Below are 21513 nucleotides of genomic sequence, written 5' to 3' on the forward strand. Positions count from 1 at the left end.
GGGCAGCTCCCGCTATTTCCTGTGGGTTGAGCCAAGACAAGAAAGTGGAGAGCAGTGGGGATCGGAGCAGTGTCGGATTGATGGTGGCGGTGGGATTTGTGAGTAATGCTCGTTATTTTTTAATTTTAACCCATCCTGGGTTTAAAAAAATAAAATAAAAAAATATTCCACCAGACAACACCTTTAATATATATATATAAAAATAAATAAAAGACTTGATAGTTCACATGTCATTATTAGGCTACATGCACACAAACGTATTTTGTTTCCGTGTCCGTTTTGTTTTTTTTGCAGATAGGATGCAGACCCATTCATTCCAATGGGTCAGCAATAAATGCTGACAGCACACCGTGTGCTGTCCGCATCAGTATGTCCGTTCCATAGCCCCACAAAAAAAAAATAGAACATGTCCTATTCTTGTCAGTTTTAGGCATTGTTACAATGGATCCACAAAAAAAAAAAAAACGGATGGCAAAACACATACGCTCGTGTGCATGTAGCCTTAACCTGATATCAGAACACTTTCACGACTACTCTCACTCATCTGGTGCGCACCTGTATTAGCAGGAGTAAATCCTGGCAAAGATGGGCTGTTGATACCGGGTAACAGTACTGGAGGGATACCTTGTAGGGATGAGTATGGTGTTGGAAGATTGAGTGCTTGTAGGGAGGGGTTTTCAAACACACCCTGTTGTTGTGGAGTCAAACCCAGAACCTCATTGGCTTTTTTAATTCTATCCAACTCTTGCTGAGCCATTAGTTGTCTAACAGTGGCCGGATCAAAGTACTCTTTCTCCTTGTCTAACTGGCTTCCAATAGCTTCCTTAACTTTGGAGATATGCTGCAAGGAGAAGATATGATCTCGCACGGACAGACGTGCGCTATATTTAATACCACACAAAGTGCACTCTGTTTTGGGTCCCTCATAGTTAGTTTGGTTTATACCGAAGTGCTTGGCCATACTAAGTTTGGACTTCTTGTCTTTTGCCCGGGCATTTTGAAACCACACTTGGACAACTCTCTTTGGCAGTCCAATATCATTGCCCAGGACTTCACACTCCAACATGGTTGGTGTTCTATAATCATTAAAACAGGATTTGAGTACTTTCAGCTGAAGATTTGTCATTTGTGTTCGAAATCTTTTTTGACCAGGTCGATCCCCACTGTCCCCAGATTTGCCAGCGGAGCCGCTTGCACCTGGGCTAGGAGAACAAGGATCTGCCAGACTGGAAGTTTCACTATAATCTATTATACCTTCATTCTCATACTCTTTGCTGTAATAGCTTGGAGCAGGGCTGACCAATCCAGAAGACATTTGGTCCTCATACTCCGACATGGCCAACATGGCAGATTTCTGCAAGCAGTCACTAGTTGCAGATGTAGATTTGTGGTCGGCCAACATGCCCGTTGTGCTGTCGTTGTCGGCATTTCCTTCATCCCCTGTTGTGGTGTCAGTTATAGCAGTATTCACTGAGGAGCAATCATCGTTATCTAATTTAGTCTGATCAAAGCTTAAATTGACAGACGAGATGGAAGGGCTCTCAAAATCTTCCATGCCTTCTACTTTAATGGACGATGGGCTAAGCAAAGTCCGAGGAGAAAGATCTATAGATTTACTCGCTGGGGAAAGGGAAATACACTGTCCATCATTGCTGTTCTGTGGCAAGTTATGAAATGCATTACTGTCAAAAAGATCTTTCATGTGGATTCCTCCATCACAATCAACTAGCATTGCTGATAAATTCATATTATACCCAGCTCGTTTTGCTTCATGCCAATGTCGGGACCGTATGTGAGCTTCCAGGGCAGTTTTTGCCTTAAATAAAGCTCTGCAAAAAGGGCAACGTCTGTGAGCCTGTGCTGGGCCAACCGCTCTAAACTGACCTTTTCTTTCCCTTGCACGAGTGTTCTGAAACCACACCTGAACCACTCTCTTCTTCAGTCCGACTTCATGGGCAATATGATCCAGCATTTTACGTGTTGGGTTAGAATCTAGCAAGTATTTCTGGTACAAGATCTCTAGTTGTTCCGGTGTAATTGTGGTTCTTAATCGCTTGTCCCTATGTGGTTCATCGCCACCTGTTCCACTATCGTTCTCCCCTGGACTTGCACTAGCTTTTTCTTCCAGTTTTCTCTTAAGAGAGTTCATTGTGGAGGATGGTGTTGAAGGAGACGTAGCCGAACCAGTTGGCATTTGAGAAAGTCCCCCAGAAAGCAGCTGTCCAGCTAGAAGTGGATTACTAGGGTCGAAAAGCATAAAGGACATATCTATTGGTCGATCCAAAAACTGAGGATGAATAAACTGATTCTGAGCACTAAGAAAATGGAGCTGCTGATGCTCTTGCCAATGCTCAAAGGAAGGGAACGCCAGCTTGCACTGATCACATTGATATGGAATTAACTGATGTGACAAATTGGGCAACTGTGAAGTTGTCGAATGAAGGGACTTCATAGGATGGTGAGAGATCTGCACCGTGTTTGGACTTGACTGAGTCATAGAACAGTGCGAGGCTTGTGTTTGCATGGATGGAGAGGAGATTGGTGGAAGTTTTTGTGGCGTTGCACTAGATTTTTGTTCAGATTGATCCTGCTGTGGAGGTTGAGACTGTGCGCTCTGAGGCTGCTGCAGCTCTTGCTTTGGTTGCTGTGGCTGTTCTTGAGTTTGGTTTTGCTGCGTCCTTGGAAATTCAAAAGGCTTTGGTTTTTCATCTTGGGTAGTGTCCGATTTAGTACTATACACAGAAGGCTCATCCATGTCCATCAAATGTTGAGAGAAAGATGTGCAGGCTGTGTTTGTAGACGTCGAAGCTGCATTGCTAAAAGATTGAAAGGGCATAGGAGTACTACATGATGAGCTTGATGGAGTCAGCAAGTCAGTAGCATCCATCGAATCCTCATTTTGGCTGTCATAATGCAGATCTTCATCTTCATCTTTATAGCACAACTTTTTCTGATGTTTAATAAGGTCAAAAATCCTCTGAAACACCAAACTGCACTTTTTACATTGGTAGTTTAAGTTGCTCGTACGGATATACCTGTCATTTGTTAGCTCTCGTCTCTCTCCTTCCTTGCCATCAGCTTGGTTTTCGTAGTTCTTTCGTGCTTTTTGACGAGCATTCTGGAACCAGACCACAATAACGCGTGTAGGAAGGTTGAGTAGATTTGAAAGCTGCTCGAATTCATCATCTTTTGGATAGGCATTGGCATCAAAAAAGTCTTGGAGAACCCGAAGCTGGTAGTCTGTAAAGCGCGTTCTGGAAGACCTCTTATTTCCCCAGTATTCATGTCTTTGAGGCTCTGGAGATGGAGGCCTAGAATCTATCTTCAGTTCTTCCAAGCTAGTAATGGGAGGATTATTAAAATTATAAGGGGAATCTTTGTTGCGTTGACGCTCCTTAAAAAGAGTGTTTCTAAACCAGTGCTTAATGACTTTTTGTGGCAATCCAGATTTATCAGCCATTTCTTTAATCTGTTCCTCACTTGGGGAATTATTGATATCGAAATATTGCCTTAGTACTCTTAGTTGGTCATCAGTGATCCTGGTCCTTGGCCTCTTGTTTTGCTGCTGCAGGAGATTGGGATTTAATTGATGTTGATATAACTGGGCCAAGTCGGCAGAAAGGGTGTCTACTGACCCCAACTGTGGTGGCATTGACTGCATGGGCATTGTTTGCATCATGAGGGGTGAAAAAATTGGCAGTTCCATTGGCATTGAAAGTTGAGCTAATGACACAGATGACTGTGCTGGTGAAATGCTAGGCGGAGTGAGAGAAGGAGCAGAGACCGGCAGGGTTGGTGTGACAGCAGGTTGTGGAGTTGCTGGAGGAGGTGGCGGTGGTGGTGGTGGTGGAGGAGGAGGTGGTGGGGGTGGTGGGGCAGCCTCTGGCGTCTGAGGCCTCAATGGATATAACTTATCATAGTGGTCTCTGTATTGGTTGGCAAATTGTTCTAGCCGCTTAAAGGGCAAATAGCGTTGGTGAACATGCTCCTGGTGGCTTTTGAGTATAAGTATATTGGAGAAAAGCTTTCCACATGAGCTGCATTCTAATTTCTCTAAACAGTCGGTTTGTTCACTCTTCCCATTCTTTTTCTGTGCTCTCTGTTTGTTTTCATTGTATTGAATTACAAGTTCAAAACCAAAATTTTCGAGCAAGGCTTTGGTGGCATTCCCTCGAGCATCTGAAGCAATACGAGGTGGAAGCAATAGAGTCTCTGAAGAGGAGGAACTAGTCGCAAAGTCTTTCTTTTCTTTACACTTCAAAGAATCGGATACAGACTCACTAACTGCTGTCATTTCATCCGCTCTCTCGGACAACTCTTTTTCTTTCTTTAGCTCCTTTAGATTTTCTTTCCCAGATTTGTTCTTTTGTTCTGATGGCTGCAGAAGTGTGGAGTGAGTCTCGGACATGCACGCCTGAATTTGCTGCTGTTGGAGGAGATGCGAATGGTGAGGATGAGCTTGTTGTGCAAGTTGTAGTGGAGTCTTAATGTCTTCAAGCAAACCTGCGCTACTTCCTGTCAAAGTTAACGTGCCACTGGTCAGGGGCAAACTGACTTCTGGGTTGAACTGGAAATCCGTACTGGGGATGTAGAAAGGAAACAATAAGTGTTGCTGCTGCTGGAGTTGAAGCAATGTCTCAGTGGTCATGGGAAAATGAGGGAGAAGAGTTGGGTTCAACAGTTGAGATTGCAAGATGGCAGCTTGCTGTTGCAGCTCCTGCTGAAAATGGGCTTGCACCTGTGCCTGGGCTTGTGCCAATGTCTGGGCTTGTTGTTGCTGTTGTTGCTGCTGCTGCTGCTGTTGTTGATGATGCTGTCGGGAAGCTATCATGTCTGCTAATTTTTTACGGTTAACATCTTTGTGTTCAGGAGGGCAAGAAACTGCCAGCTGCAATTAGGCTGGTTGTGCAAGGGTTGACCACTGGTTCAGTAGGCGCTTGACTAATGGAACTGGAGCTCACTGCAGGTGTAACTGTTGTTGTACAGGTTGAAATGGTGGCGACACTGCTACTGACAGGATTTGAGGTTGTTGTGGAGGTCGCAGACGTACAAGTACTGCTGGCGCTAACTCCACTGCTGCTACCACTTGCTGCTTCTAGTTTTGCTGCACGGGCCTTTGTTTGGTGTAAAACGGACCTCATATGGATTTCAAGAGTGGAGCTCTGGCTGTATGCAACATTACAGGTGTTGCACTTGAACGGTTTGTTATCTGGGCTACTGGTGGGCTCGGGCTGCCCAGTTGTTGACTCTTGCAAGGCTCTCTTAAGTTTGTGCAGATGAGAGACAGAATTGTAATGGACCAACAGAATGTTCTTCTGGGTGAAAGACTCTTTGCATACTGTACACTTATAGGGTCGGGATGGATCCAAAAACTTCTCCATTGTAAAATTTGGGCCCTTACGGAAAGGAAGCGCTCGCTTCGGTTCAGAACCGGAGTCCTCTTGCAAAGACCCTGAATCACTCCCTGTGGGACTCTGCTTATCTTCTAGATCACTCTCATCCTCCTTTTCATCATCTACCAGCATGCTCTGATCATCTGCCATTGAAGCATCTCCCACATTTGTAATGTCTCCATTTACTAAAAGCCCACTGTACAGCTGCTGAATGTCAGACTCGCTCAGCTCCAGATGGCTGGTTTCCAGATGCTTCTTAAGAGCTTGGAATGTGCGGAAGCTTCTCTGGCAAAGACAGCACATGGTGGCAGCACGGATCACGTGATACTGTGAATGCAACTGAAGCTTTTCAATGGTCTTGAAAGCTAAGCTGCACTGGTTGCAGCGATACTTGTAAACGTGGCGATCAGAGACTGGCAATTGAGGGCGCTTGTTGTGAACTTCGTTGAAATGCGTCTGGAGAGCAGCAGAGGTTTTAAACACTTGGTTACATCCTTTCTTCCAACATAAGAATCCCGAATCTTCTCTCGCAGAATTGCTGTCACCTGCAGGTGCTTTCTGTTCTGTACTCAGCTCAGTCCCTTCAGGAACAGCTGCACTCCTAGACACCGCTTCAGCCGGTTCTAAAAAATAAAATAAAATAAAAATTAAAAGAGGGAAGAAAAAAACGAGACTGTAACTATACGAGTAAAGGCCTGACTCCTAACCACACTCCTCAGCATCCCATTTAGATGACAGTCTTGCTTTTTTGACTATTTTTTTCCCAAGGCATGTCCAAACTGCGGCCCTCCAGCTGTTGCAAAACTACAACTCCCAGCATGCCCTAATAGCTGTAAGCTATCCAGGCATGCTGGGAGTTGTAGTTTTGCAACAGCTGGAGGGCCACAGTTTGGACATGCCTGCTCTAAGCAGACTGCGTTTGCGGGTCTATGTTTAGCATATATTGTGGAAAAAGCTAACACGTTAAATGTATCCTAGATAGGGATGAGCAAACTGATTTGTTTCGTCAGCAACAGTTCTTCACCTGTGAAGGGCTGTCCCTGCAGGTGAAGTAGTGTCTACCCGTCTCTTGAATGACAGGTACGGACACCTCACCTGGCCCCGACAATCTCGCTGCCTCAGCCACTGCCCCAAGTAGCGCAGAGGCTTGGCTTCCGCTTCCAAAGCAGCGACTGTTCACGCCCAGTTACCCCGAAGTATAGCGGCACATGCACCGACGCTGCTCCAGGCGCAAGATTGTCAGGGCCAGGTGAGATGTCTAGACCTGTCAATCAAGAGGCAGGTGGGTGTTTCGCCACCTGCAGGTATCGCCCCTCACACTCTTTGCTGATGGGACAAATCAATTTGTTAAAATCAAAAAAATAAAACGCTCATCACTAAGGATGTCGTTTTTGAGGCTAAAAACAGGAGTGGGTTGAAAACAAGTGGAGAAGCTGTATCGGCCTTTAATACTTTGTCACCTGTTATGATCCACACCTGATTTTGGCTTCAAAAACAGCATCGATACGTGTGAACGTGTGGCAGCACCCTAAACCTAAAGTTTCATTCACCTGCGAGGCCAAAGGAGTGTCCTTTTAGCCTCCACTGGGTAGTCTCTGGGATGCCTATACGTTGCCGTACCTCGAAGGTATACACTGGGAAATCTCCCTGGTGTATACCACCGACAAAAGGCTCCAACGCAGTGTACGCAGAGCCTAGAGGAAGTGGACTCGCCCTTACCTGAAACCTTCTCTGTATTTTCAGAGATGGATGCAGTTTTCTCCCTCTCCGGTGAACTGACTGGTAAGAACATACTGCTCGGCATGAGCATCTCTGGAGAAGTTACCTACAGACAAGAAACAGGATCTTAAGTACAAGAGTCCAAGCAACCATCATGCCTCACCCCAAAGAATGTCTGAGAGTGTCCCCAGCTGCTCAACAAGCCCTCGTCACTCAGGAGGTGGCCTGCTCTAATTATCAGTACACACTAAAAGAATAATCTTCTAATTAATATTTTTTCCCCTTTCCACTGAATCCTGACTTTGATCACAAAGGGTGTTTTGTCACAGGCGGCCAATTACAGAGATGCACGGGTGCCCCCCTCCTCCCTCCTCAATCTACCAAGCACATATTAACACCCCTAATTAATTCAGACTGCTAAAGATAAACGAGTGTGTCGTGTTCCTGAGTGAAAGGAGCAGCCTGTTTCCTTAAACTGAGAGATACATAGTCGCCCCCCCCCCCCCCCCCCCATGTGCATTGTGAAGACACAAGAGATTTTTGAAAGATCGGTTATTATTAGGGGAAAAAAAAAAAAGCCTCGACACAATGGGGTTAATAATAAAACAGGCTCCAAAAACCGCATGGACAAAACTCGTCAGAAACCTCTTCAAATGTGGTGACAGAAGAGATGGCAAGCAAACAGGAAAACATGTCACATGTCAGCGTTCGGTTGAACAAGTGAGATTTTCCAGTCTCGGCAGCGGAGGAAATTAAAGAGTGCACGTTTTTAATTAATCTGATTTTATGGCGATTTATTTGCTATCCATTATTATTTACATGTGGCATTATGTGCACAAAAGATTCCGCCTCGCGTCATCTGGGCGCTAGTATCTGTCTCGAAACGCGTCCAGTACTGTTCCCAATTAATCCGGCATACAGCGTAACCTATGTTTTGCGCAATGACATAATCAAACAAGGGGGGAAACAAAGGCTTCTTGTCTGATCTTCTCCACTGCGAGGACATTACAGGAAGAGGCATGCGGGATCACAGGCACGGACACATTCTCATTTAAAGGCAAGGGGAGGAATAAGTGTCCGCTAAATCCCCACACCCGGCGAGAGCAAAGCTGTATGCAGAGTCTCGGAGAATTCCAGCTCCACAAGACAGCTCTATAATTGTTTTCATACACTTTAATTAGAAAACCTTGCCTGGCCTTGAATAATAAGAGAAAGACTTCTGTACTTGAAAGGTTGAAGTCAATCAAGTGTGAATGACGGCAGACGAGGAGGTGAGCGGGAGACGTTGTCTGCTCTCTACTTTAATCATCTTTCCTGATTGGAATTCTGGCAGGTTTTGAGAGGTCTAATGGGCCTGCTACCTTTTCTGTGCCTCCTGCCTCCAGCATCACATATCAGCTGATCGTACCCAACCCGGCAAACAAAGCATCTAACAACCCACAGGCAACTGAAGCATGAATCAGAACTTAAAGACGGCGCGCCCGGAAAAGTGCCGGCACTGCACCTGTATCCGAGCTCCATCGCCGTTCCTCAGAGCTGAAAGCACACAGTGGCCAGCGTAAATAATGTCCTGCCTAGCACACAGCACGGCTTCTGCAATACACAGCTGCTTGGCCAGATATGTAAATTGCATCATTAAGGAGCACACTGCACCGCTCTGTGTGCCCACTGATCTCTGACTTGCGGGTCAGCGATGCAACGTGTCAGCTGGCTCTCCACTGGCTGCCCATCACGCAGGATAATTACATGCTAATTGTGTGAGGAGGCCCAGCTGATAGAACATAGCCACATTTTCGGAGGCTGTTTACACCATGCTGGGGTCTAAGAGGTGTAAGCTGGACTCTTAGGCCTGCCCTGTAACCCAGCTATTTTTCTTTGCATATTGCAAGAGGGGGTTGGGGGGGGGGGGGGGGGGGGCAGCATGCGGCGGATAGATTGAGAAAATCGCCTGACAGTAAAGGGAGAGCTAAGGACACAGACAAAGAAAAGAGGAAAGAGGTCAGGAAAGAAAGAGAAAAAAAAAACCTCCGACTGTCAGCGAGGTCCAACATGCAAATCCCACTTGCAGACAGACTGCGTATTTCCATTACAAAGAGCGCAAAGGTTGGAGAGAAAAACTCGTTAGCACGGGGAGGATATTAAGGTCACTTTGCATTTACACCGTCTAATTGGCAAACATGAGCCAAGCAGCTTCCACTTAAGGTCCCGGCAATTGTGTGCAAACGACAGCGGAGACAAAACGAAGGTGGCGAGGGGCCGAAAGGCAAGCAAGAGACAGAGTGGTTAAATAAGAGGGCAAGGAAATGGCTGGATGCTGCGGCCATCAAAGCCAGGACCATGCACAGCAGCGTACAGGAGTGAGGGCAGCACATGCATACGGTCAGGGAAGTGAGGTGACCATTTGCTATGCTCGGGGCAGGCCGAGTGCACGACCACGGTAATGCAGGATACGGAGCAGAATCAAAGCCATGGTTGCCGTGGTAACAGACTTGACACCGGGCAGGTTGCAACGAGCTGTCTGAGTTATTATTAGGGACATTACGTGAAGACGAGAAGAACATGCGCACAGCGGTGCCGAGACCATCATCAATGACTTGGACGTCCTCTCCTGCACATGTCGAGCAGCTTATTCATTCACTGAAAGAATAGCCCTTTAAGATACTAGAACGTACTCCATACGACAAGAACTGTGCCTGGCCCACTCACCGTGACGATGAGCTTGTCCACGCAGTCAGGCGCCACGCTGTGCAAATGGGTGAGGTGCAGCTGCAGGTGGATCTTGTTGTTTAGCATGTCCTGGCAGAGCGGGCACCTCAGCATGGGCTGGACAGAGTGTTGGGTCATGGCGTGGACTCTCAGACGGTTCACATCCGAGTTGCTGTACTTGCAGTATGGACACTGGTAGAGCTGAGAGGGGCCGACGGTTAGTACTGGATTGCAAAAGAGACGAGCACGTGGACAAACAGAAGCCATAACGGCGGACGCTACCTGCTCGTTTTTCTTCTCGTCGGCACACTTCTGTCGCTTGGCCAAAGGAGGTTCAGTGTTTGAGACCGACGATAGCTTGGCAGGTATGGAGTCTGGATGATCCTTCTCAGCAAGGACAGAAGATGCTGGAATGAAAAAAAAAAAAAAATGAAATGAAGCCAATATTCTTTGACCAGCTAGTTTTTCTTCTTGGGTAAAACGCCTGGTGTGTGGTCGAAAGAAGCAACAGTCATACTAAATTCATAGACCTGTGTGTACGTCTGCATCCACTGGAGGTGTGGAGGACGGCTCTTTACCTGCACCTCTGCTGCTCTCCGTGGATCCTTCAGGCTCCTGGTCTTTCGGGGCTTCATCTGGGTCAGCAGCAGCTTCACAAGAGCCATCGGCATCTTCAGTAGGATCGTCTGCAAAGAAAAAGGCATTGGAGAATGAAGACGGAGGTTGTGGATATGCGCACACACGCTCACACATATACAGTCATATATTCAGTTCATCCATGTACCGCAAAGAAAACCTTCGAACGCGACTCCCTGGGCTCTCGCTATAAACTACACCGACGGTATTTAATATATGGCATGATCTGATGAGATGTTGCAGTCCCAAAATGCAGGATGCTTTATTCCAAGGCTCAGCCAGGAACAAAAAACAAATTTGGAGCACACATTGTTCTTAACAAGCGCTGTCAAGCCCGAAAAAAAAAAAAAAAATAGGGATTCATTTGTGAAGTAGAACAGCACGATGGATGGCGAGGTTTCTTTTCAGAGGAGAGCTGCAAATTACCAGACAAGGGCCTTCTTTATTGTGGTGTTCCTGTGATTGCTCGGCCACTCGGCCTGGCTGCCACAGTGCAGCTCCTCGTGCGGCCTACAGGTGTCACCCTTAGCATAGCGAGGCAGAGAACGAGAGCGGAGGAGACAACGTGCCAGAGGAACGCGAGGCTTGGGAGAGACTAAATGACTTCCTAGGTCATAATGTCTGATGTAGAAGAAACACAGTCGTCATCCCTGCTGCAAAATGAATTTCTGCACAGCCTAAACAAGAAGCTGTAAAAAAAAAAAAAAAAAAAAAAACCTGGCTCTGGATAGAGAGGGTTCCCAGAGCATCCAGCTTAAGAGAGACATAGGAAGAAACCGAGGAAAAATTATAAAATGACCTTAATGCAAAAAGGCTCACGGCTACAGTATATGGCGAGCACCTAGCGTGTGTGTAAGGTCTAATTCACAACAGGAATATCGTCAGCAGTACTGCATCCGTTTACAAATAATAAATAGGATCGAAAATACAATCCTATTGCCCCAATCCACTGAATACGTATCTAATATGGTGCAACTATTTTGCACTTCCATTGTGTTCTATGGGGAATTTTCTACCCTCCGATGATGCATGCAGCATTTATTTTTTATTTTTACAGCATCCATGCACAAAAAATATTCATGTGATACATTCACTATTATAGGGGCGATGCGCAGACAATACTGCGCTCATAATGTCGGAGCGGCATTCCACAAGTCCACGTTTTCCACACGTCACTATGTACATAAGGGTAATGCGACGTGAAACAACCGTGCCCGCCGAATGAGCTGTACGTTTACATAACAGGCACGTGCGCTTCTTAGATATCCATAACTAATGTTGCATATTTAAGATTTTTTATTTTTTTTGCTCTCCCTTTCACGGTGCGTGGCTCTATCTGCCCGTAGACCTTCTGCAGAGAATGGCTCTCGTCGTAAGCAGAGGCAAATTCTGTATGGCAGCTCCTAGCGGAGCGTGAAGCTATTATGTCCTGTCATGGCGAGAATGAATCTCTCACTCCCTCAAAACGTACCCGTGTTCAAATCACCATGAGAAATGTAATTTCAATGTCAGTGGGACAATGGCAGACATGCACTGGAGAGGCCCCTCCTGCGGGGGAGGGGGCAGAGAGAAACAACCCGACGTCCGCACAAAACCCATCCACATAATAACACATGTACAGAATCAATACGTGTACGCCAGCGCCCGTCAATAACGCAGTTAAAAATAGATCTCACAAGAGCGGCTGCCACGCCAATGTAAAAACCACGGCACGTCAGGTGTCCAGAATCCGGGCAGAAATGCACGCGGCACCAAAGTCATCGGATCATGGGCGGACGACGACATCGGGCTGGAAAGTTTCAACGTGGTTGGGTAATAAAAGATTAAAAAAAAAAAAAAATATGTATCCTCTTTTAAATAAGCCATAAGCCCCCAACGGTTCTGGTCTATAGGGGAAGCTGGGATCAACTTAAAGGGGTTGTGCAATGGGTTAATACTGATGACCGATCCTCTCGGCCCCCCGCCAATCAGCTTTTTGAAGAGGTAGCGGCACTGCTTCCCTTACCTGTGTGTCGTCTCCTACTAGAGGCAGCCCAGTGCCATTACAACTGCTCGAACCCGGCCAATCTGATATTGGGGACCCACCCTGAGGACAGGTCTTCAATATTGCGCAACCTTTTTAAAGGGATTATCCAGTTTAGAGTTTTGATATATCCCATCAGGCAATTCTTTTCAGGCTGGCCATAGGGGAGTCCAGTTACTAAGAGGGTCTCCCCGGGTCTGGAGGACCAGTCCTGTCCCTGCATTACACAGACATCTCATTCATATGAATGGGCACTGTGTAATACTTCATTTCCCCTGTGGTGGCGCTGCAGGAAAATTTACTGCCAAGTTACCTCCCAGATTACTGCAGATCCCAGGTGAGGGACACTGTCATTCGTCTCATTGTCAATGGACCCTTGTAACAAGCAGTGACTGTCCAAAGCGGAGAACCCCTTTAAAGCACATGATGTCATGAATTTATAGGGGACCTCCTACAATGTAACGCCAACCCAAGTGGAACCTTAACAGCTAGTGAAGTGTGAACCTACATCATCTCAAGGAGAAGGTCGCAGCATTTATAAGAAGTAAGGGTTGTAAAACGCAGTTTGGAGGTGGATAGTATCCGCTCACTTAAGGGGGTGGAAAAATGGTTACTTTCTTCTGGAAACAGCGCCACATCTGTCCACAGGTTGTATCTGGTATTGCAGATCAGCTCAACTGACGTGAATACCACAAACCACCTGTGAACATGTGTGGCGCAGTTTGTGGAAGAAATGTCTTTGGAAGGGATGTTTTTGTAATCCTGTAAAACCCCCCTCCGTGTACCGCTCCTCAGAAATACTGTGACTGCTGAATCTCAATTATGAAGAAATATAAATGTAAAAAAAATATAAAAAAAATCTGCCCAGTGCAGGAATGTAGAGATGGTAATCGGCCTTGTATCGACACAGGTGAGAGAATCCTCTGCACCTCTCATACCCACACAGCCCTGACGGCGAGAGGTCTCAGACTCTCGATCAATCTGCCACACATATGGTGCATTCAGTGCTGCGTGTAATCAATATGCAAATCGTCTTCTGCATTGATCCAGTATTAATTTTCAATTAGGGAGCTCACAAGAGGTCTGTCCAGGTCAATACGGGAAGCAGCAGACAAGTTGAGAAGTAGCAGATTCCAGGGGGCTCGGCTGAGACCTCACTGAAGAGCATTCGCCTCGCCACAAACCCCAGCCCTGAGCCTCCATGCACGCCAACTCCATCATCTCCGGCCATCCGCCACCCGCAGCCCTCCGTCTGACAGACACGAGAGCACATGTAGACCGCCACACAACGAGATAACTGGTCTGCCCACCATACGTGGGGCTGGCGGCTCATCATTTACAGGGTCATCCTTTTCCTACTCAATATATTGAAGGAGTCTTAAAAAGCTGACAACCCAAGCGAACGCAACTTATTTTTTTGTTGTCATCCAGCTTTTGCAGAAACTGGTCTTAAAAATTTCTAATTTACAGACAAAATCCTATATTTCTATTGTCCTATATTTTGAGTGGAAGACAACGGGATGCAGCAGCGGCACGGCCAAGGTAAGTCAGTCGCCACTGGTTTCAATATAAAATGATTTTCAAGATCCAAAAGTAATGCGTTTCAGGGCCAAACCGGCACCTTTGTCAGACCAAATAAATTTCACTACAAGTCAGTCCCCAAAACGCAATACTTAGGCCCCTTTCATACAGACGAGTATTCCGAGCGGATGCGATGCGAGAGTTGAACGCATTGCACCCGCACTGAATACCGACCCATTCACGTCTATGGGGCTGTTCACATGAGCGGTGATTTTCACCCATCACTTGTGCGTTGCGTGAAAATCGCAGCATGCTCTATTTTGTGTGTTTTTCACGTAACGCAGGCCCCATAGAAATGAATGGGGTTGCGTGAAAATCGCAAGCATCTGCAAGCAAGTGCGGATGCGGTGCGATTTTCACGCACGGTTGCTAGGAGACGATCGGGATGGAGACCCGATCATTATTATTTTCCCTTATAACATGGTTATAAGGTAAAATAATAGCATTCTGAATATAGAATGCATAGTACAATAGCGCTGGAGGGGTTAAAAAAATAAATAAATTTAAGTCACCTTAGTCCACTTGATCGCGCTGCCCGGCATCTCGTCTGTCTCCTTTGCTAAACAGGACCTGTGGTGACGTCACTCCAGTCATCACATGTTCCATCACATGATCTTTTACCATGGTGATGGATCATGTGATGACCGGGAGTGACGCCACCACAGGTCCTGTTCAGCAAAGGAGACAGAAGAGATGCCGGGCTGCGCGATCAAGGTGAGTTAAATTATTTTTTATTTTTTTTAACCCCTCCAGCGCTATTTTACTATGCATTCTGTATTCAGAACGCTATTATTTTCCCTTATAACCATGTTATAAGGGAAAATACAATCTACAGAACACCGATCCCAAGCCTGAACTTCTGTGAAGAAGTACGGTTTTGGGTACCAAACATGCGCGATTTTTCTCACGTGAGTGCAAAACGCATTACAATGTTTTGCACTCGCGCTGAAAAATCGCGGGTGTTCCCGCAACGCACCCGCACATGTTTCCGCAACTGCCATGTGAAAGAGGCCTTAAAGGGGTCCTCTCACTTCAACAAATGATGACATTTATTATGTAGACAAAGTGAATACAAGGCACTTACTAATACATTGTGATTCTCCATATTGCTGCCTTGATTCATTTTTCCATCACATTATACATGGCTTGTTTCCACGGTTACAACCACCCTGTAATCCCATCAGTGGTGGTCGTGCTTGCACGCTATATTAAAAAAAAAGTGCGAGACTATGCGCACTCCTGCGGTGACGGCCACCAGAGAGGCTGATGCTTTTTCCTATATTGTGCAAGCACGACCACCGCTGCTGGATTGCAGGGTTGTCATAACCATGGATAATACAAGCCGTGTATAATGTGATGGAAAAAATTAATTCAGCCAGCAAAGGAAGCAATATGGAGAATCACAATACATAAGTAAGTGGCTTGTATTAACTTCCTCTACATACCGGTAATAAAATGTAATTTGCTGAAGTGACACAACCCCTTTAAGAAACCAGCAAAAACGTAATTACCGCGATCGCACCGCTGCATCAAAAAGGGTGCAAATGAAAACTAGCTTTATTGTCCATAGCAACCAATCCGATTCCTCCTTTCACTTTTCAGAGGTCCTTTGGAAAATGAAAGGTGGATACTGAGGGCCTACCCTGAGGATGGGTCATCAATATCTCTGGTCTGGACCGCCCCTTTAACATGGCAGCCTACAGGCGATTGAGTCCACTTTCTGCGCATACAATGGAGGTATAGGTTCGGACATCCTAATTGACCCTGCAAAATGTAGCGTAAAAGTAGGCCAATTGGTAATTTATTTATTTTTAAAGATGGGAATGGGGGTTAATGTAAATAACGGATATTATTCACTAAAAATGCAGGAAGCCGTCAAGCAATGCACCACAGGATACACGTTTCACGGTGAACGGACCACAGCATCCCCGTCGCATCCCGGTGGCTGGCCGCACTCCGACAGACGACCCTTTGAAGGACACAGCGCCCTTCTTTCCAATCCACTGCGCGCCGCCGTTTCTCGACTGTACGCTAAACGGTAAGTGCGCACACCAGCAATGTAAGCCACTAAGCCTAATTGGTCACCGCATAGCAGTAATTAGTGCTCGGCTCGTTAATGAGCTAAATCTTTATTGGCTCCATTGATCAGTGGACTTGTTAGCCATCCGCCTAACCAATGGCAGGCGTAACGAGCTGGTTTATTGGCATAGCAATTAATTAAATCAATTTCTAGCCGGCAGCTGCCACTTGTTCCAAGCTTGTTAGGAGACTGTGACCGGGCAAACGTCAAATAAGTGAGGGACAAGCACGACTCCCAGCATCTTCCCTGGTGGGACAATAGGACTGTGTGCCCAAAGACGCCCTGTGCCAAGGATGCCAGCCTTGGTCCACGCAGGTGGTGCCAGCACATAGGCGTTACCAAGATCTGAGCACTGCAGGCGAAGAAGGGGTGTTCTCCTTCAGTGGTTTGGTTGGGCCGTTATGTTAAGATTTCCCAAAAAATAAAAAGTACAAAAATTAATAATAAATTTAGAAATAGATATGAGAACAAACAATCCGAAATCAAAGAGCGCCACTCTAATGAAGAAGTCAGCCGCTCCTTCAGCCATCTCCATTTCGCTTGGTACCCAAGAATAAAAAGCCCTTGAATCAGGCGGTAATTACAGCTTCTCTCCTAAGTCCTAACTGCAGATCAATGGTACATTTTAAGATGCATTGATTTACAATTAGCATGGCTTCCCCACTTAAGGCTTTAGGAGAAAATTCACTTTTCTGCTCCGTACAGTGTGCTCCGGTAAACGTGGCAAAAGATCTCAAGGGTGACGCCCGTGGATGCCCTCTCCTGGCCTTTCAGGGTGGAGGGGCGTCACTGAAGGACGGAAACGTAGGCATTGTGGATTACACCTCCTTCATCTAGATAATCAAGGTGGAACCATCAAGATTCCCTATAGAGCATACAAGAATGGGGGTGCAAGAAAATGGGGATACCAGAATACCCGATTAAAGGGGTTTTCATATGTCATTACTTTATGATCAGTGGGTCTTACTGGGACCCCACTGATTTTGAGATTCAGTGTGTGGCCCCTTCACCGTTTTTCCCTCCCCAGCAGCGCTCTTGGCCGTGCAGAATGACACCCTTAAAAGGGGTGATCCCATGATTAATGTACAAAATGAAAATCAGACGCCATATAGTACATGGCAACCTCTTTCTAAGAAAGCTAGAACCAGCCCTGTACCTCACGTGGATCCAGAGATCTCCCCATTCATGGCTCCAATTATTCCTCTAGATTTATTTTATAAGCGTGTGCTTTCTGCTGCAGTTCTCTCCTCATCACAGCTCAGGGGTTGTGTCCCTTCTGCTGCAGTTCTCTCCTCATCACAGCTCAGGGGGTTGTGTCCCTTCTGCTGCAGTTCTCTCCTCATCACAGCTCAGGGGGTTGTGTCCCTTCTGCTGCAGTTTTCTCCTCATCACAGCTCAGGGGGTTGTGTCCCTTCTGCTGCAGTTCTCTCTTCATCACAGCTCAGGGGCTGTGTCCTTTCTGCTGCAGCTGGTGGCACTGAGCACGTGCTTCCACCTCGGTGAGCAGGACAAAGAAATTTGAAAAACCGCAGCAGGTGCCGCTCTACCACTGGATTTAATTGAATAACTCGTTAGTGTTCAGATCTAGATGCTGGTTAGTAAAATGTAGAATATTATTTGTGGGACACCCCCTTTAAAAAGGCAGAAAAACAAGTTGCAAAAAATCAGGTGTATTTTGGGGCAAATCCATGCGAGGCACCTGCTGAGGGTTCCGCATGGTAAAACGCAACATGTTAATTTTTCTTTCGACAACGCCTTTAGAGCATATCCCCACTAAAAGCAATGGAAAGAGTATCGTAAGTGCTTTTAAGAAGTTTTGGGTGTGGAAAACGCACCGAAATCTGCATCAGGAAAACCTGCTGTGAGTGAATGGGGGCCCGCAGCAGGTCCCTACAGCGCTTGGTGTCCAGATGCACCGCAGTGCTGGGGAAAACTCAGCAGGGGACCCCCGCAATAACGGTGATGGCACATCCTGGCGCTATGCCGCACTTTAAGATGAGAATACCAATAAATGGGGCTCTGGCGCTACGTCGAGGTCATCACCGTCTCTCACTGTAAACCCGCAGACACTGACCAGAGATGTATCCAGCCATTCAACTTTGGCTCAAGATGGTGAAACAGTTGAACGCTGTGGAGAGGGCGGCATCATTTTGTGCTGCACTAAGGAATATGGTTCTGCTGGGGCGGTATTCTGCGCTGCACTACAGTATTGCAAGCCCCGCCGACTTGTTTGGCCCGTCTTCTGTCAGTTTGAACCCACCTACAACATGGGGCCACTTAGTTTTTTTTTCCCCAGGGCCGCTTTAAGCTCCCAATCCGCCCCTGCTCGCAGGTAGCCATCCATGCAGATAAAAATCTGACACGAGCTGAGCCCTCGGAGCACAAATGAATAAAAAAAAAAATATATAAAAAAACTGCAAGATGGAAAGGAAACCTAAAAACGGAAAAAAATAAATCCCGTTGGCGTATTAACATAGGGATCCACACGTCCTTCAAACAAAAGGATGAGGTGAAAATTCCAAGCGAGAGAATGCACTTTGCTCCGTTTCATAGAAGCAAATGGATTTGGTGCTTTTTATACATTAATCAATCAATATTACTGGCCGTCCACGAGCGGCACAGCCAAGATAGGAGTGACCTCCCAGGCAGACAGGACACTAATGCTTGGAAGACAGCTCAGAGCTTAGCAACTTTGCGAATATGTTTGTGCCTGATTAGCCCTGGAAGGCAGCGGCTGTGAGCAGTGCACTAAATATGACAAGGTTAGTCGTTTTCAATTTGCGCAGGGAGACGAAATGAGTGACTGGGGGGGGGGGGGGGGTTACATGTGAGGGGATGGAGGCGGGTGAGCGAACTGTCCCACTTGTACATGAGGAGAGTCTGCATTCTTCCAGTCTTCAGGAGCTTGCAAGGCACTGAGACTATAATTAAAAAGTAGTCTTCAAAAGAGACACAGACGAGGCGGCCATCTTGTTGTCTGATGCAATATTCAGCCCGTCGTCGGCTCACTATGCAGGAGGCCTCACCCGGATGGGATTGGCTGCTCGACCCGTCCTATGCATCCGGCCTAGCTTTCTTACTAGGGCACTCCAGCTGCTGTGAAACTACAACTCTCAGCAAGCACACTTACTCGGTGGTTCTTGTAAATCCCATAGAAGTGAAAGGAGGAGTTGTAGTATCAGAAGAGCTGGAGGTCGCCGATCCCTGCGGTGGGGTATATGAAGCGTATAGAAGGGGAGCCCCAGTTCGGGACCCCCCTTTTTTATTGGCTGCAGCCAAATCCAGTAGATCACAACCAATCCCAGACGACGTGGAAACTGAGGAGGGGCGTCCAAAACTACCAAAAATGGATACCCCCGATATTTGCCATCTCATTAGGATTATGTTGCTTTTAGAATGGTTTAGGCTTCCTAAACTGCGTTAAACAGTACCATCAAAGATCAGACCGCCAGGTGGATTTTGAAATCTGAAGCCATTTTTTTTGTGTGCAAATTTCAACCCTTTCCAATGAAAGGGTAATATCCGCAGCGAAAACCGCATCAAATCCGTAAATAACACACGTGGGTTTGGTCCAATCCTGCAGTGCTACTTTAGAGAGGATCTGTCGGCTCTCCCACACTACCTACGTAATACCAATTCTGGACCATTTTCCTTGGAGCTTTGCATTGTGCCCTTCCTCTGTTATTCCTCCTAGAAATTCATAAACAAATTGTCAACTGGGTGTTACCATTCTCCTAGTCCTTTTGGAGTGTCTCTACGCAGCCTGGACGCTCTCACAGCATGCAGGGAAACATCTCCTACGTGGTAACCACCAGTTATCAACGCATTCATGGGAGCGGCACCGAAAATACCGCCGATCAGATGACTGCAGAGCTCGGTGCGCAGTGGCCGTGCCCGCTTACTGCAGCTCTCACCATTCACTTCTGCAGTAACCAGGCAGGGCCACACAGGGCAGCAATATACACGGCCAGGAAGTTGCCTTTAAGATACTCTTGTTTTTTTGCACATGCTGTATAATTGTTTGTGGAGGTGCTGCCGAGGACTGCAGATATGCGAGATAAAGCGGGGGTGGTGAAACGCTCCACACCCCCTCCCTCGGTACCACCTCGCCGACTGGTACAAGAATGTGATCAACAAAAGGAGATAATTATCAATCCTGTTTGTAAGGTATAAATCATGTTTTGGGCATCTCCGAATTACAAAAACTGCTAAAACGCAAGGTAAAAGGGGATCTGGAATGAGAGCGGAAAAAAAAAAAGAAGAGAAAAATTAAATAAAAAAATAAATACTCTGATCACACCTCCCCGTGAAAACGACACTGCGGCGGAACCAAACGGACCCATCCACGGGGTTTGTTGGGCACTGCTGGCGTCCGTCATGTGTTGGATTTGGTTCATTTTCATACATTTTTCTGCTCTTATGATGCAGCGGAAAACTTGATGGCAGAGTGAAGGGCGTCTGATAGAGATTCATAGACATATTAAACTGTAAGCAGTGAGATGAACTTTTTGTTTTTTGGGATATTCGCGTCTCGCCCCAGCCTTGCCCTGTTACCTCGCTCGCACAGCCAGGGGCAGATTACAAAGAAGCTGGAATTACCCAGCAAACACTTTAATGCAAATAAAATTGAGGAGGATGAAGAGTTTCATATCCTCTTCCAAGTCGCTGTGCTCAGAGCAGGGGAGAGCAAACAAGAAACAGGCTGCATGGCATTGCTGACATTCCTGAGCCGGCTCTCCTCCTGTCTCCTGAAGCCTCCTGGTAGCAGCAGATTCATAGGGTGCCAGCCCGAGGAGACAAAGGGGAAGCCACAAGTTCCCCCACCGCTAAAAATGCATTTTGCTACTGCGTTTTCTTGTAAAGAAAAAAAAATTATCATTAAATAAAAATGTTGCCACATGTTACACGGGCAACTATTTAACTGCCATATGGCGCACAGTGCGATTTTTAGGGCGTGCTGTGTGTCAGACATTCCGATTTTGCTTATATCCCAAGTCATGTGACGGGTCAAGCATCGACTTATGTAGCGGCTAACTTGGTGTGGATTCTGTGCCAAAAACCCAACATGGAATTAGAAAAATGGGGGGGGTAATTGTTTATGGGAGCAACCACACCAAGAAAGAACATGCCATGGCATGGACACCGCTATAAAGCATGGCCACATAAGTGGCAGCGCAGCCTCTCGCTCGGAGACTATTCCGTGTAGCGGTGTAGCTGCCTGGCGGCTTTTTGGCACAGAGTCAGTGCCAAATTCTGACTGCAAAGGCTGCAGTGTGAACGGCCCCTAATAGGTGGCACTAAAGGGGCAGCTTTCTTCCTCCTGGATGAGAGCTCATTTGCATACACGTTTCCCAGTCTAACCTATAAGCCAACCA

General features: G+C 46.6%; 1 protein-coding gene across 1 annotated transcript in view; it reads right to left on the reverse strand.

Annotated features, from left to right (window-relative positions):
• Window positions 1-21513, reverse strand: part of ZFHX3 (zinc finger homeobox 3) — a 55488-nt gene that overhangs the window by 5033 nt on the left and 28942 nt on the right. Inside the window, 6 exon segments of the mRNA XM_044269469.1 lie at window positions 556-4882; window positions 4884-6016; window positions 7113-7218; window positions 9819-10019; window positions 10101-10225; window positions 10397-10504. Coding sequence (XP_044125404.1) covers window positions 556-4882; window positions 4884-6016; window positions 7113-7218; window positions 9819-10019; window positions 10101-10225; window positions 10397-10504 — 6000 coding nt within the window.

The sequence above is a fragment of the Bufo gargarizans genome, chromosome 10 (assembly GCF_014858855.1).
Source record: "Bufo gargarizans isolate SCDJY-AF-19 chromosome 10, ASM1485885v1, whole genome shotgun sequence".
NCBI lineage: Eukaryota > Metazoa > Chordata > Amphibia > Anura > Bufonidae > Bufo > Bufo gargarizans.